The sequence below is a fragment of the Muntiacus reevesi genome, chromosome 7, assembly GCF_963930625.1.
Source record: "Muntiacus reevesi chromosome 7, mMunRee1.1, whole genome shotgun sequence".
Classification (NCBI taxonomy): domain Eukaryota; kingdom Metazoa; phylum Chordata; class Mammalia; order Artiodactyla; family Cervidae; genus Muntiacus; species Muntiacus reevesi.
In genome coordinates, this window is record NC_089255.1 from 5,724,396 (window position 1) to 5,740,169 (window position 15,774).

The 15,774-nt window shown below is 53.8% G+C and overlaps 1 protein-coding gene across 3 annotated transcripts in view; it reads right to left on the minus strand.

Moving 5' to 3' along the window:
- The window catches only part of HRH2 (histamine receptor H2), a 44,568-nt gene that overhangs the window by 12,587 nt on the left and 16,207 nt on the right, over positions 1–15,774 (minus strand). For 2 of the 3 annotated variants that reach the window (XR_010663926.1, XR_010663927.1), the window contains exons 2-3: positions 7,525–9,126; positions 1,018–1,151 (exon numbers count right to left, since the gene is read on the minus strand). Coding sequence is in view for 1 of the 3 variants with exons in the window: in XM_065940879.1 (XP_065796951.1) it covers positions 7,525–8,600 (1,076 nt within the window). In the remaining 2 variants the exon portion in view is untranslated. The remainder of the gene's footprint in view (positions 1–1,017; positions 1,152–7,524; positions 9,127–15,774) is intronic. The other variant, XM_065940879.1, reaches the window with a different exon arrangement.

The following is a 15,774-nucleotide window of genomic DNA, read 5'->3' on the forward strand; positions in this document are numbered from 1 at the left end:
AATGCAGGAGATCCCGCTTTGATTCCTGGGTCAGGAAGATTCCCCGGAGAAGGGATAGGCTACCTACTCCAGTATTCTTGGGCTTCCATTGTGGCTCAGATGGGAAAGAATCCACCTGCAATGTGGGAGACCTGGCTCAATCCCTGGGTTGGGAAGATCCCCTGGAGGAGGACATGGCAACCCACTCCAGTATTCTTCCTCCCTGGAGAATCCCCATGGACAGAGGAGCCTGGTAGGCTGCAGTCCATGGGGTTGCAAAGAGTCGGACACGGCTGAGGTACTAAATAGCACAGTATACAGGGGCTGGCAGACACTAGCCTGAAATGGTTGAAAAAAGTGAATAGAAGAATTATATTTTGTGACTAGTGAAAATGATATGAAATTTCTATTTTGGCGCCCATAAATAAAGTTTTATTGGAAGGCAGCCAGCACCATTCATTTATGTATTGTCAGGGACTGCTTTCCTGCTATGCCAGCAGGGTTGAGTGCTGGCTACCACACAACACAGGCACCATAAGCTAACTTACTTATCCTGTCTGGCCCTTTGCAGAAGAGGCTTGCTGAGCCCTGCCCTCCACCCTGCCTTCTCCTAGGGGTCTGGAAGGTGTGAGGACCTCTCTGTGACTCTGTTCTCTGCATGAGAGTATCAGGGCTGAAATCCAGACCTCCTTCTGCTCGCCAAGCCGTGTACTTTGGGGCTGGGTGCCCTGCAGAAAAGGCCTTCTCCTAATTTGCTCACCTAGGGTGTTCACCCTTTTCTTGTTGGCGCAAAGCTGCTAGGGCGGGCCCAAAGGCACGGATCCCCCTCCCTCCACACTGCAGCCCCCGGGAAGGAAGCCCATAGCAGTCCTGTCAGACCTGCGACAGAAGGAGCCAGAAGGGAGGGTCAGGAAAGGGCAGGGGCCGGGTTCTGTGCCAAGCCAGCGGGAGGGAGGGAGGGTGGCCGGGCACTGCTGGGGCCTGCAGCCTGCTTCAAAGGCGCCGGCCCCGGAGGGCGGGAAAGGAGCGGTTCTCTACCTTTCAAGTGACTCCTGGGGGCCACGGTTTATTCTCCTTGACTTGTGAGGCTGTAAAAGGCTTCCCACCTCCTTTCCCTCTGCTCTCCTTCCCCTGACTCCAGGGCTGGGAGGGGGTCTCACTCCCCAAACTCCCTGAAGAGACAGAAGATGAGAAGGATTAATGCCTTGGTGCGGCCCATGTGCTCCGCTGTGTAGCAGGACAGAACCCCCCCGGCCTGAGCAGGGCCTTCCCAACTCACCCAGGCAGGAGAGGCGAGGCCACCGCGCGGTCCAGGAGCCAGCCTCACACCCGGACCCCCACCCCAGGGCCGTGAACGACCAGGAGCCGCCAGGACGCCCGAGCGCTTGGTGAGAGAGCGATGGGACCCTGGACACGGACGGAGTGGGGAACGGGAGGGAAAGGCAACCAGAGCAGCGTGGGGAAAGACAGAAAACGCAGAAAGCAGCTCCGCAGCACATGCCAAGTGAAGCAGCCGGGCACGGAAGACCATGGCTCCTCTGAAACGCCCAGAACAGGCACGTCCACAGAGACAGAAAGGACATCCGTGGTCGGGTGGGAAACGCAGGGATTGGGAGGTTGATGGCTAAAGGCTCCAGAGTTTCTTTGGGGTCATGAAAAGGTGCTGAAATTGACTGTGGCGATGGTGGCATAACTCTGTGAATAGACTCAAGGCCAGTGAAGTGTGCTTGAAATGAGTGAATCCTACGGTATGTGAAGTATATCTCAACAAAAGTGCGACATGAAAGAAAGCTATAAAATGACAGAAAAGAGACAAAATGAGGAGAAAGGAAAAGAGAGATGGATGGCAAAGAAGGAAAACTCGTGTCTGTTAAAGCACCTGCCACGTGCCAGGAACTGTGCTAAATGCCAGTATCCTTGATTCCACTTTACTCTCCCAATTCTGCAGAGAGGTCTGATAACAGTCATAGTTTTACAGGTAAGGAAACTGCAGCTCAGACTGTCCACGACTTGTCTAACATCACCCAACCCCTAACTAGGATGGGACCAGGGCTCCAGTCAGATTCCCTAAGTTCCACCCCGAGGCAGGAAGACACCCCAGTAGCCTTGCGGTGTGACCGTCAGGTGCAGAGGGCGGGGATGATAAGGCAGCTCACAGCAGGGCTCCAGTGCAGGGAGCAGGAAGGCCCCTTGGGACGGTGGGGTGGGGGTTGGGAAGGGATGGGGAGCAGGATACCAGCTGCTCTGGGCACCTGTGCCAAGAGTGTTCGGAAAGGCCCTGAAGAAATACTGGAATCAGCATGCCAGAAGGTTAGTCTATTTCAGAACCCAAATGATATGAGTGGACAAGTTCGGGTAAATTATGCAATGCTTCCTTTCTGAGCAAAGCTCTTCTTAAGAAGAAACGTGTATACATCAGTCATGCAAACTTTTTACTGCTAAGGGGATCCCAGCCTCCTCTGCCGGGCCAGACTGGACTTGGAGCAGAAGATAAGGTCAGCTCCACCCTCCCCCGGCTCCCAACCTCAGGTCAAACTGGGACACAGCGGTGTGGAGACGCAATGGACCACATCCAGGTTGTCCGAAATCTGGATTCCCACCCCAATTCCGCGATCCTTTCATCATCCCTGGGGGGCGTGTGATGTGTGGGGTGACTCCGTGATGCACAGCAGGTTGCTGACACTGCTAGTTGGTGGGAAGCCCTTTAGTGACGTCAGAGTTAGAAAAGGGAACCAGGAAATTCTGAGCTTCCACTAGGTTCCAGGAACTTCCCTCTGAGACTGGGTTCCCTGATCCCTTAAGCAGGGGTGGTGTTAGTCACCTCTCTGAGCTTCTGCGAACCTAGGACAAGACATTTACACATTCCCTCATTCCCTTATTCACTCAACAAACACTACTGGGCGAACTGTGCCAGGCCCCGTGCCAGGAGTTAGGCAGGAACCAACAGAGACGTAGGCCAGCCCTTAGGGCCTCACAGTCTAGGGGAGAAGACATGGAGCAGACGGCGTGTGCCAGGAGGGGTGAGAAGTTGTCCTGGGCTGGGCCTGAGCTGAGGGGCGCAGGGAAGGAGGCAGGGAGCGGGGGACGCCGCGGGGCGAGGGCTAGAGGGCCAGTGGGAGGAGGGAGGGCAGCTGGGAGGCAGAGGCCTGCGAGGGGAGGGGGCTGGCCGCAGGGGCACCTGCGGCTCCCTGCCTCCCGGCGCACCTCTTCTCCTTCCTAAGTTCTGACTCTCGCTTCTGGGCCTCTGGGAGGAGGGCAGTGGGCACAGGGACCCTGCAAAGAGGTGAAGGACCCTGTCCCTAGAGAGACGCAGATACTCATGCTCAGAAAGCTCATCCCCCTGCCTTGGGAGACAGCACAGGGCGGCTGAGTGTATGGGGAAGGACTCAAGAGCCCTGGGCAGGGATTCAGAGCAGCAGGGTCTCCTTCCAGCCCCTCCCCTAACGTGCTCTGAGCCTCAGGGTGCTTGCGTCCCTGGGCCGTAGTTTCCTGTCTGCTGTCTATGGGACTAGGACCGAGTGTGGGCTGAACTTGAGTCCCTTCAGTGTTTCATCATGGAAAGAACCTGGCTTCGGGGTCAGATGGATTTGGACTAGAATCCTAACTCTGCCCGGATGAGGCAGTGTGGCCAATGTCAGCTATATCACTCCTGGAAGCCTGCCCTGGGCCGAGGGCCCACATTCAGAGAACCACTGCCCAAGAATAACATCCCTTTGCAACAAAGGCCTCTGCCTGGCTCAATGCGACACCCCCAAACAGTGCGGGCGTGTAGCGAATTCTCGGGGAGTGTGTGTGAATGAACTCACAGAGGGGTTTGTTCTGGTGAAGGCAGAAGGGACTGGAGGATGGCTGTGGGCCTGGGGATGAGGTCAGGAGGTGGTCAGGGGTAAACCATGAAGGGCCTCTAATCCTCATGCTAAGTCAGGGAGCCGTACATGGGCCCCCAGAGATCTACATCCTCATGGTGGAACCTGAGAACGTTATGTGGCAAAAAAGACTCTGGATCTGTGATTAAGTTAAGGACATTAGGATGGGGAAGTTATCCTGGGTTATCCCAGTGGGCCCCAAATGTAATCACAAGTTCTCTTATTAAAGGAAGGAGGCAGACGGAGAAGAGGGGAAGGAGATGTGGCCACGGAAGCAAGAGGTCAGAGTGATGTGAAGGAGCTCACGCCAAGGAGCTCGGTGGCCCCCAGGAGCCAGAAAAGGCAAGGAGATGGATTCTCCCATGAAGCCTCCGGGAGAAACCCGCCCTACCCACACCTCGATCCCAGTCTCCTGGCCTCCCGAAAAAGCAGAGAAGAAATCTGTGTTGCTTCCAGTCGCCAAGTTCAAGGTCATCTGCCGCAGCGGCCCTCCCTTGGGAGCTACCCCAGCCTATTCCCAGCAGAAGCAGTGGCGTCTACTCAGCAGGGTCAGTGGAGCAGAGGGGGTGAGGCTGGGGGCCTGGGGTCAAAGGTGGGGAGAGGTGATGAGGGGCGAGGTGAAGGCGGCCACCTGGGTCAGGCAAGGGCAGAGCGCCCTTCGGGGAAGGAGGCTGCAGGTCGGCCACTGTCTCCTGGAGTCTCCCCTTGGCTGACTGTGCCACGCCCCTGCCCCCCCTCCCGACCGCCACCACCCCCAACCAAGGGCACCCGGACCTTTGGCGGTGATAAGGGTTCTCTGCCAGGTCAATGCTGGGTTTTGCGCCCAAGTAGGGAGCAGAAAGGACACACTATCGGTCATCAGGGAAGCTGGGAGCCAACCTTACGAAGGGTCTCAAGTCCCTGATCACCCGGGCAGCCTCCACTGGAAACGCAACCCCTGGCTTCCTGAACACCCACTCCCACAACCACATACGAGGCCCTCCAGCCGGTTCACCACCGCCTCCGCCGGACCCCTCTGCCCCGCGGCTGCTGCGTGTGACCCAGGCAGGCCCGCCCTCTCAGTTGGCCTTGGCGGCCAGGGTGGCGGTGACGATCGGAAGAGGAGGTGGACTCTCACTGCCCGCTGCGTGCCGGGCACCCAGAGGACACTCAGTAACAGGGCTGCTATTTCTGCTCCTGCTCAGATCTTGGCTCTGGCTGCATCACTAGCTTGAGTTCCTTCTCCGAGCCTCATTCCCCCTATCTGTAACGTGAAAGCTAAACACCTACTTCGCAGGGCGGTACAGAGAATGAGCTGCGGCCCCGAGTCTAACGGGCCCCGGCACCACCACCTGGAAGGTCGTTCCCATCTGCATTCAGGGCTCAGCTCAGAGGGCTGCTCCCAGGCTATCTGGGTCGTCACTGCCTCCTCTGGGCGTCCTGCACAGTGGACTTCAAGGTTTAGCACACGCAGCGCTGAACCATGGCATCTGTTCCTCAACCAGACCGTGACCAGTCACAGGTGGCAAGCATGGTAGCAGCGTGGGGGACCGACTTTATCTCCCTTTGCAACCCAGCAGCTGGGAGGGGTGGGGATAAGATGCTGTCACGGAAAGATCAACATATAGAAATAACGGCCAAGGTAAAATTGGCACCTAACGGGTGTTGGATGAGGGCTGGTTACTACCGGTGGGTGCTTACTGGATGTCTCCCTGAGGATCTGGGGGTAAAGGCAGCCTATTAACCCAGGTCCCACTGGTTAGCACAAGAGCAAGTGGAATGACCTCCAGGCTGAACTGCGTCAGTGGCTTTTGCCCGAGTGTACACTCCGTCCTTTGCTCTGTGAACTAAATGAGCTTTGTACTTGACGCTGCTCTTCCTGAATGAAGCAGTGTGGAAAGACAGGGTCATCTCATCCAGTCTCAGACCTCATGATCTGCGCTTTGGAGAGATGTCTTTGGGCAGCTTGGAGGATGGATTGGAGAGGGAGAATCTAGAGATGGGAGGCCTGGAGGAGGCTGGATGCAGGAGCAATGAAGTTCGTCTGGAAGGATAACAGGGGACAGGGGGAGGGCCTGAGACCCACACTCCACACCCAGCTGCTGCAAGGGCCAGAGGGACAGAAGGCCAAGGGGTCCAGTTGGGCAATTTTATCCCCAACAATACCAGCTCCCAGAGGATGTAGGTGTGCAATGGTCATCCAAGCCTTTTTCCCGAGTCCAGTGCTCAGAGCTCGAGAGCAGACAAGTATCCTGCCAGGGGGCTCACAGAGCTTGTTTACATCCCTTGGCCCCCGCGTGCTTTGGGTGATTCTGGGAGGTGAGCAGGGCAGGCTGCTTGAGGACAAACCCCAGTCTCCACGAGAGGAGGACACTGAGGCCCAAGAGGGCAGAGACGTGCTCAAGTCACAGAGCCGAGATGGGCTGAGCAGCCTGTCTGTCAGAACGGACGCCGAGGCGCCTCTGCTACATCCCTGCCGCCCAGCACAGTTCCTGGCGTGTGATGGGAAGTAGACACATGTTTGCAAATGAATGGATGGGTGGATGGGTGGATGGGTGGATGGATGGATCACTCACACAGACCAGCATTCTGGGGGGCAAAGGCATGGTCTGTGGGAAGAGAAAGGAGGGTGACTTTTCCTGAGCATTTGTATGTGTCGGGTGTTCTCCCAGCATCCTTCACTCGCCTCAGCAGCTAGATGGAGCTTGCTAAGACCTGTGAACCTTCTCTCCAAGTGTCAGCTTCCTCGAGCCACTCAAGCCTTTGGGGAGGTTTCCCTTAATACCTCTCAGGGGCTTTGTCACAAGTGAATTTATCTCAATCTCATTCTGACCTTCTCTTTCCAGGCCGGGTACCTCTCAAAGGTGGAGTCTTGGGGCTTCCTCTCTCTTGCATGCCCTATGTCCCAGACATCCAATGGTCTCCAAGCCCACTTTTTACTAGCCTCCTAGATTTTGCTCTATTCTCTTCCCTCTTATGGAGCAGTCCTGCATCCCCCTTCACCGATGTCCCCATCTCATTCTTCTGGTCCACATCTGAAGGGACAACCAGAGTCCTCTCTCCAAAGCACAGAGGTGATTGGGTTACCCCCATCCTAACTTCTAATCCTTCTATCTTCCCCTAAAACCTACAGCTACAATGCCCAAGCCTGGCTTTCAAGGCTGTGCCTTCCCGACGCAGCCAAGCCTCTTTCTCCTACCACTTGAGCACCCCACCAAGTGAGATCTGGTGCATCACAGGTGCTCAAGACTGGGCTGAATGGGGCCTCTGATTCAAGCCCCCGGCGGCAGCACTAGCGCATGGCTATTTGAGGGCTGTCGGATTTAAGTGAACACCTGTGACCACTAACTAAGTGGGCAGAGTTGAGCCTCACACTTAGGACCCCGGATTGTAAGGACGAGGTAGCTAGAAGAGAGGGCCAGCCCGTTCTGAGTCAGGGGCGCTCTATGCAGATGCCAGCTCTGTGTGGGGCCCTGGCGAAGTTCTCTGAGATCTGACTGGCTCCTTTTGAAAACAGAGGTCAAAAGTTCTACCTGAGGGGGCGTTCGGGAGGATGGAGCAACACAAGGTTTGCAGAGTGCTCATGAAGGCTTCCCAGCACGCAGCATCCGAAGCAGCCCCTGGTGAACGGCTGTCAACCCAGAGGGAGACCCTCCCCTCCACCATGGTGCATCCCGCATGCAAACTGCCGGGGAGTTACCTGTCTGTGGCTCCCTGGGGGGCCGCGACCTCAGTCCCACTCCACACCTGGAGCCTCAGTGGCCTCTCTGCCGGCCAGCTGGGTCCCTGGCTCGTGTGCCTCACCAGCTGAGAGCTGTTGGACCCCAGAGAAGTTCTGCGCGCCTCGTGGCTGGCAGGGCCGCAACGGAAGAGCTCCTGGTAGGCCGTGCGGAAGTCTCTGTTGAGCGCAGCGTACAGCACGGGGTTCAGGGCCGAGTTGGCATAGCCGAGCCACAGGACCACGTCTTCCACAGTCTTGTCGACAGCACTGTCCCCTTGCAGCCCCCGGTAAACGAACACGGTGAAGTAGGGGAACCAGCAGACGATGAAGGCCCCCATGACGGCAGCCAGTGTCACCGTGGCTTTGTGCTCCCTGAGTGTGGCCGCCCTCCACGGGCCGACGTTGTGAATCCTCCTGGCCTGTTCCCGGGCGATCCTGAAGATGCGGTAGTATGTGACGCACATGATGAGCAGCGGCAGGTAGAAGGTGACCAGCCCGTCCACCAGACCGTACACCAAGTTGACCTGGACTTTGCACTTGGGGGTGGTGTGACTGTCACTGTGGTTCTCAGGCCTGCTGTTCCATTCCAGGTGGATGGACAGGAAGGACAGGGTGATGGAGATGACCCAGATTAAGACCAGGGAGACGGCGACCCGGACCGGGGTGACCAGCACGGGGTAGCGCAGGGGGTCCGTGACGGCGCAGTACCTGTCAAGGCTGATCATGAAAAGGTTGAGGATGGAGGCCGTGCAGAGCATGACATCCAGGCTGGTATAGATGTTGCAGAAGACCTTGCCGAAGCTCCACTGGCAGGACAGCTGGTGGAAGGCAGAGAAGGGCAGCACCAGGAGGCCGAGCAGCAGGTCAGTAATGGCCAGGGATACGATGAAGCAGTTGGTCAGGCTGCGGAGTCGGCGGTTCAAGCCCACCGCCAGGCAGACGACCACGTTGCCGGCGATGGTGATGAGGATGAGGAGGGTGAGGACTACGCTGACGGTGACCTTGAACGCGGCAGGGTCCAGGCAAGAGGAAGAGGCCGTGCCGTTGGACGCCATCCTGGGTCCCTACAGCTCCTGCCCCTGTGTCCCCCTGCCCCCACCCCAGGCCCACGGTTGCTCCTCTTCCAGCTCCCCAGCAGGTCAATTATGTCCACCGCTGGGCTCCAGGCTGCCCAGCAGAGCCGAGAGAAGTATCCAAATGTGGGGAGGCTCCAGGGACCAAGCTAGTGCTGTTTTTTGTAGAAATAAGTAAAATGATCTCCAAGAAGGTGGGGGGCATGAGTGGGAAGGAAGATGAGGGACATCTAGTTCTCCAAGCGAGGTTCCTGGTTCAAACCGCAGTCCTCAAATCGCCTCCAGCAGAGCCGACTTCCTCCCAGGACTGAACACATCTCCACTCTCTGGTTTTTGCATGGAGACTGAGGCACTGGGGCGTGAGTCTGGAGGTGGCTTTGGTTTTATTGGGGAGGTTTCATGTGGAGCTATGGCTGCAGCCTTCTCCATGGTGGACAGCTGCCCCCATCCAGGTGATGGGGGTCCGGCACGGCTGCCTCGCCCTCTAGGGTCCCCTGGAAAGCGTGAGCTAGAAACACAAAGATGGAGTTTTGAGCATGTTGAAACCAGACCGACAGTATGTATGACCCAATTCAAAATGAACAGTTCTAGACCTTGACCTCACTCCAAGACACCCGGAGGCCAGGCTGGCATCTCTCCTTAGAAGGGACCAGGGCAATCAGGATACAGAGTGAGAGGAGGAAGGGATACGGCATGCAAGGGGCTGACCACCAAGTCATCACAGGAGACACAGTAGGACAGGCTTACGTTTATACTGTTTACATTAGAGATTCTAGACTCAGACTCTACGCTCTGAGAAAACGGGCGCTGCATCTGCTTGGTCACTGCTGGTTCTCAGGGCCTGGCTCCACCAGAAGGCATTACGCCTAGATGGATAAATGATAAAATGAATGAAAAAAATAGCCAGTGTTAATACACTGACTCTGCCAAGTGCTGAGAGCAGCGTTCTACACTCTCGCTTTATGAAACATCACCACGCTATGAACAAGAAGCCAACCAGCTTTTCCCGGAGAGGGCCAGCCAGTGGGCTTTGTGTCTGCTTTGTGTCCTGCGAGCTCTCTGCCACGACTGACTTAACTGTTCCGTGTGAGGACACCTCCACAGACAATGCACAGATGAGTGATCCTGGACGTTGCTGTGGACACTGAAATGTGCATGTCACATCGTTTTCATGTGTGGCAAAATCTTCTTCTCTTGAATTTTTCTCAAACTCTTTAAAGCAAAATGTAAAATTTTGCAAATGCAAAATTTTTGCAAAATGCAAAAAATGTAAATTTGCTATTCTTAGTTCACGTGATGCACAAAACCAAAGGGAGGACCAGATCTAGCCTGCCGTCCCAGTCTGCCAACTGCAGCCCCACCTGTGCTCTAGACAGAGGTGGGCTCTCTAAACCTCACTTTCCAGGTCAGCGGGTGCAGACCTCACTCAGTCGTTCAAATGGCTACATAACAGTCTGTGGGGTGGCTGGCCGTGGTTTGCCTGTCATCACTCTAACACAGGTATTCTGGTGGTTTCTAGTTTCTTCCTTCCTCCCTCCATTCCTCCTTCCTTTCCACCTCTGGTCCCACATCAATCACTTCAGTGGAATGAATACCAGGGCACGCCATGCTTCTTTCGGTTAAATATCAGGTTAAATTCCTTCTTATTGGTGATAGTCTATGATTCTGATCCACGCAAAACAAGCTAAGGCCCTGCTTGATTCCTGGGCCCTTTCTCTCAAGCAGAACCTGGTTTTCCAGAAAACAGCCAGCAGCAGCAGTCTGCTGGGATCTGGGAGTGTGCAGAGAATCAAGTTAACAGCCAGCAGAACTCCTCTCAGGAAGGAGCTCAACGCCATCTGACACAAATGAAGCCTCAGTCTCTTGGCCTGGAGTGGTTTTGCAAACTGAATAAGAGAGGCATCGTTTAATCGCAACAGCTATGTCAGTGCAGGGATCACAGCTCCTGGTCACCTTCTGCCATTCCAGCCGGCTCAGCCAGCTAGCCTAGTAGGCTGGGCCTCTAAGTATTATTTTTAGAAGATCTTTTCATTACATAAATAGCCCAAACAGTACTGCTGTTACTGCCACACTTAATTAACTTTGGAAGGGGTAGCAGCAAGACTGTTTGGTTTTGGTTTTTTGTTTGTTTTTTTTTGAGAACCCCTATTTCTGATCAAAATTTCCTCTGAGTTTCCTTAATAGCCAGGATTAGGTATTTTGAACTGATGTTTTAGTTAACGTTGAAGACTTTCAAATCTGAATAAACCGGCCTCTTATATAATTAAAAATTAATTCTTTCCCTCCCTCCCTTCTCCCTTCTGTCTCCTCCCTCTCTCTGCTCTTTTCAGCAAATATTTCTTTCAGAACCTACAACGTGCCCAGTGTTTTTTGAGGGGCTGGGGCCATGGCCACAACCACCACAAAGAAAGCGCTGATTCCTTTCTTCATGGAGCTCCTGGAGCTTCAAAGAACAACCACTTCGGTTGTGTTTCTGTTTTATAGCCTAAGTCCCAGAAGTTTCCAGTAACCTTCTTGAAGGCAGGAGCTTTCATGTGGAGCTTTGGGGGTAGAATGATGGCCCTAGAGCGTGATGGCCCTTGGGGTCACGACCACAAGATCACTGTCTTTGTGATTACCATCATTGTTACCATCACAGCTAATATAAAAAACACTTCCTTGAACCTTCCTTTCAAACTTTAAAAGCGATGACATTGCTTATTGCAGTAAACCAAGGGCTCTGAGGTATACAGGAAGGGCCAACTGTTTGAATCATTGCATACCCAAGCCCTCACACTGGGAAGGTGACCTTTGCTGACTGTTTGGTGTTATGGGGACCATCCATTCTTTCTCTGAGGTTCTGCCTGTACCAGACACATGTAGGACACTGTTCTGATACTTCCTTTCCTCATTTCTTTCAAAATCTCTACTATATAGTAGACACCCTTCTAGATCACTTAGATCTAATGCATTCTATTGGGAAGCTAGACTGTGGCAACCACCACCATCACAAGAAGAGCCATGAGCAAGGAGGTCTGCGGCAGCAGGTTTGCAAGTGGCAAATGATGAGAGACGATCTGAGTGCCTATCAGCGGGGGAACGGTTCAACCCGCGATGAAGCGTCTGCACTACAGCAGGGTCCTGGGCAAGGTGATTTCACGCATATTAAGTGGAAGATCTCAGCCACACAATGACTGCTCACGAGAGGAATCTGTTGCTATTTAACAGTTGAGGAGAACGAGGCTCAGACAGGCCCAGTGGTGTCACACCCTTAGTGAGTGTCCAGAGAGCCTGGATTCAGCTTACGTCCCTCCAGCTGCCTTCAGGCCCACTCCTGCACAGACTTCAATGTGTCCTTCCAAGTGGGTCTCAGCAGATAGTCCTGTTGTCTCCCTCACTCTGCCATTCTGGCACCCCGACTTTCGCCCAAATGCACCCAGTCTCTTTGCTCCTGACTCTGCCTTTGCTGTCTTCTTCACTCCAAGTCCCGTTCTTCCTTGTCTTCAGTCAACGACGCCCTTTTAAGGCCTAGCTCAAACACCGGTCCCCACACCGTCCCCCACCATCTGAGAGCATGATGTTGTTTTGAAATCTTCTGAAAGCCAACATGGTGTAAAGTAAAGAAGACGTTATTTTAGGACCCATCTTGCTAACGGACGCACAAAATAAATCAAGATAAAGCACAGATGCTCAGACACACTTCGCAGCTTGATGATGAGATGCTGAATGTGGTTCCCAGGGAAGGAGCTTGGGGGGGGGGCGGGGGGGGCGTGCATGCAGGCTGCCTCTATAATAGCTCACCGCCAAACAAACCTGAACGTTATTTTTGCTTTTCACCTTTTTTTTTTTTTTCCATAAAAGCAAAAATCCTCCTTGGATTTCTTTTGGTATGAAACAGGTAGGTCTTTCGTGAAAGAGAAGTGAGGTAAAGCAAACTTTCAAAAAGTGGGGCGTCCCTGTACCTCTGTCTCCCTGAAGCCTGCAGGCAGGGGTACCCTCTCCTGTGCTGAGTTATAGCGGCTCAGACAGTAAAGAGTCTGCCTGCAATGCAGGAGACCCAGTTCGATCCCTGGGTCAGGAAGATCTCTTGGAGAAGGGAATGGCACCCCACTCCAGGATTCTTGCCTGAAGAATTCCACAGACAGAGCCTGGAGGGCTACAGTCCATGGGGCTGCAAAGAGTCGGACTCAACTGAGCAGCTCACACTTCTACTTTCACTTCATACTGTTGGCACCTGGCTTTGTTAATATGGCTCAGTGTCTGTCTGCAAGCAGGGCCTGGATCTAGACCACCTGTCCCCAGCTTCCATCCACCCATCCATCTGTCCTTCCAGCCAGCCAGCCAGTCAGCAAGCATTTCTTGTTGTCTAAAGAAGAGGCCCAGAGTACACAGAGTGAGTGTGTGTGTGAAAATGATATAGAATTTTCATTAAAACCGGCTTCAGCCACTTCCTGTCCCGGTCTTGCAGGCTGACCACAGATATTGCAGTTGTATGTGTCACACTGCTTCCTCTTATGTCGTCTCAGTTTTCGCCTTAAGAGTCTCTGAAAAAAGCACTTTCTGAAGAATTTGCTTATGGGGTGCTGTGCCACTTACTGGCCCCTGGGGAGATTTCTGATCTTCATCTACAGTCATCACCTGGCAAATGCAGCCGTAACAAAAAGCGGTGCCCTGCTCAGAGTCTGATTCATCACATCAAGCACCTCTGGGAGGCCAAGGTGGCCAATTAGCCTTCAAGAGCAGCCACAGCTGAGTGTGTTAAAGGCACTCAGTGCCCTCACAGATGTGTATTAAACCCACTGTGCTGGGCTCTGCACGGGGAAGTCTGCTTTGATCACCTCCAATGACCAGCCTCAGTCATCTCTAAGTACAGACAGATCTTCGACGTGACTTTCAAGGTTCTGCGTGACCTGGTTTTGTCTTTTCTCCTTAGCTTTAGCTCCTGCCTGCCTGGTGCCCTTTAGCTGGACAACACTTGTAGAAATAGCTCTGGTGGCATTTAATTCCTCCTGATTTTAAAGTCCTAGGCCCATTACGACTCTGTGCCTTTGTACATGCTATTCCCACTGCCTGGAATGCCCCTCTTCCCTTCCAGGCCTGGGGAACTCGCACTCTTCCCTGAAGACCTGGCTGTCTCTGTCACCTCCTCCAGGAAGTCTTTCAGAGTCTTCCAGAGGCACCTGCTCCATCTCCTCTCACTTCTGCCTCCCACTTATACCCACCTCTAGTAGAGGCTTGCAATTTCTGGGGGACACGGGAGAGAGAGGTTCTTTAACTCTCCACTGGGTAGAAATCTGAGTTTCCAGGGCCCTTGGAAAATTCTTCTCTGGATGTGGTCCTTGGTGATGCCTCATCAAAGTGTGTCTCCCTAGGAATGCTCTGTGGTGGGTGGAATGTGGAACACCACGACCCTGCTCAATCCTCTCCTGTGACTGCAAAGAAAATGGGGCTTGAAGTGTTTGTTGAAGGTCACCCCCCAGCAGAGGTACAGCCAAAGGCCCACCAGGTCTGCCTAATGCCCCAACGCCCCTCTCACTGCTGCCCACCCACAAAATCCTGCGAGAGATGCCACGAACAGTCTGTTTTATTTGCCAACAGAGGGGCGAAGCCATAGTCTGGGGATTGGGGTCTTCTCTCATAAAATTTTATCAAACTGAGTGCAATACTTTTCTTTCCCTTTTCACTAAGAAGTGAAATGAAGCTCCCCCTTTGCAGTTTAAGTACCTAACCCCCCAGGCAAAGCCACTGGGGGAGTAGCTGGCAATGTGGGAGAATCAGTTAAAGCTCCTTTGGGTTTCTCACTCAACCTGGAAGATGAATCCAATTCTCCAAGCAATCATTTACAATAGGAAAAGAAAATGATATTCACCAGGCAACCGTTGTGTGCTAAGGGAGCACACAGTGGCTTCTGGGGGAGCCAGCGGGCAAGTCTGTGGAGTAGGTCATGTGATCCTTACTGTGCAAAACTGACACACCTACAAGTGAAAGGACACCCAGGGGCTGAAAGACAAGGACTTTGACATTGGATGAATCTGGGTTTCAGTCTCAGTACTGTCATTTAAGAGCTTGGTGACCCTGGACATATGATTGCAACCTCTCTGAGCCTTAGTTTTCTCTTTTATAAAATGGGGGTAATGATATGTCCTTCTTCACTTGGTGGTTGTGAAAATGCAGAGAGCAAAGGTGTGTGAAACACTTTGTGCCTGGCATATGGCAGGTTACATTAAATATAATAATAGTATAAGAATAATAGTTCATAGTAACAAAAATGTTACCTTTTATTATTGTCGAAAGCCCCATAGCCAGGAAACTGCATTCACACATGCTCTATAAATGTAGGGAGTGGATCCCAGGGCAGACACTGTGCTGGGGTGCCAGGGGACAGCAGTGAACATGGAAGACAAATCTTGGAACTCCTCCGACAGCGTGGTGGAGGTTGGGGTTGGAGGGGGCAAACATGAAGTAACTCACAGCAGAGCTGCTGATTCAACTGCAGTATGTTGACAGTTCTATGAAGGGGGACTGTAAGGAGCCACAGGCTTCCCTGGCAGCTCAGCTGGTAAAGAATCCGCCTGCAATGCAGGAGACCCCGGTTCGATCCCTGGGTTGGGAAGTCCCCTGGAGGAGGGCATGGCAACCCGCTCCTGTATTTTTGCCTGGAGAATCCCACGGACAGAGGAGCCTGGCGGGCTACAGCCCATGGGGTTGCAGAGTCGGACACAACTGAGCGACTCAGCCCAGAAGCCACAGTGATACACGGTAGAGGGACCCATCCTGCTCTGGAGGGTATGTGATTTGAGATATGAATAGATAGGAAAAGGGTCACTTGGTGAAAACAGGTGACGAGCGGGCTCCAAGCAGAGGACAGCTGCTACAAACACTGGGAGGCAGAGAGTTGGGGATGTCGGCAGAACCATAGGAACCCTTGGGGGGGGGTGAGTGGAGGATGGCACGACTGGAAGCCCAGAGGGGGCTTTACGTCCAGCAGTCCTGCGGGGACACCAGGGGGTGGGGGTGGCCGCAGAGTGGCAGGGAGCCTCACTGGGCCCTGCTGGCTGCCCCCAGTCATCACTGCCGGCAATGAGATGCAGGGGTCACTGGGTCCCTGGCAGGCAGTTCGTCTTTACGAGCCATAATGTCCCAGAACATCGCCCCGTCACTTGGTCATTTTGGATGT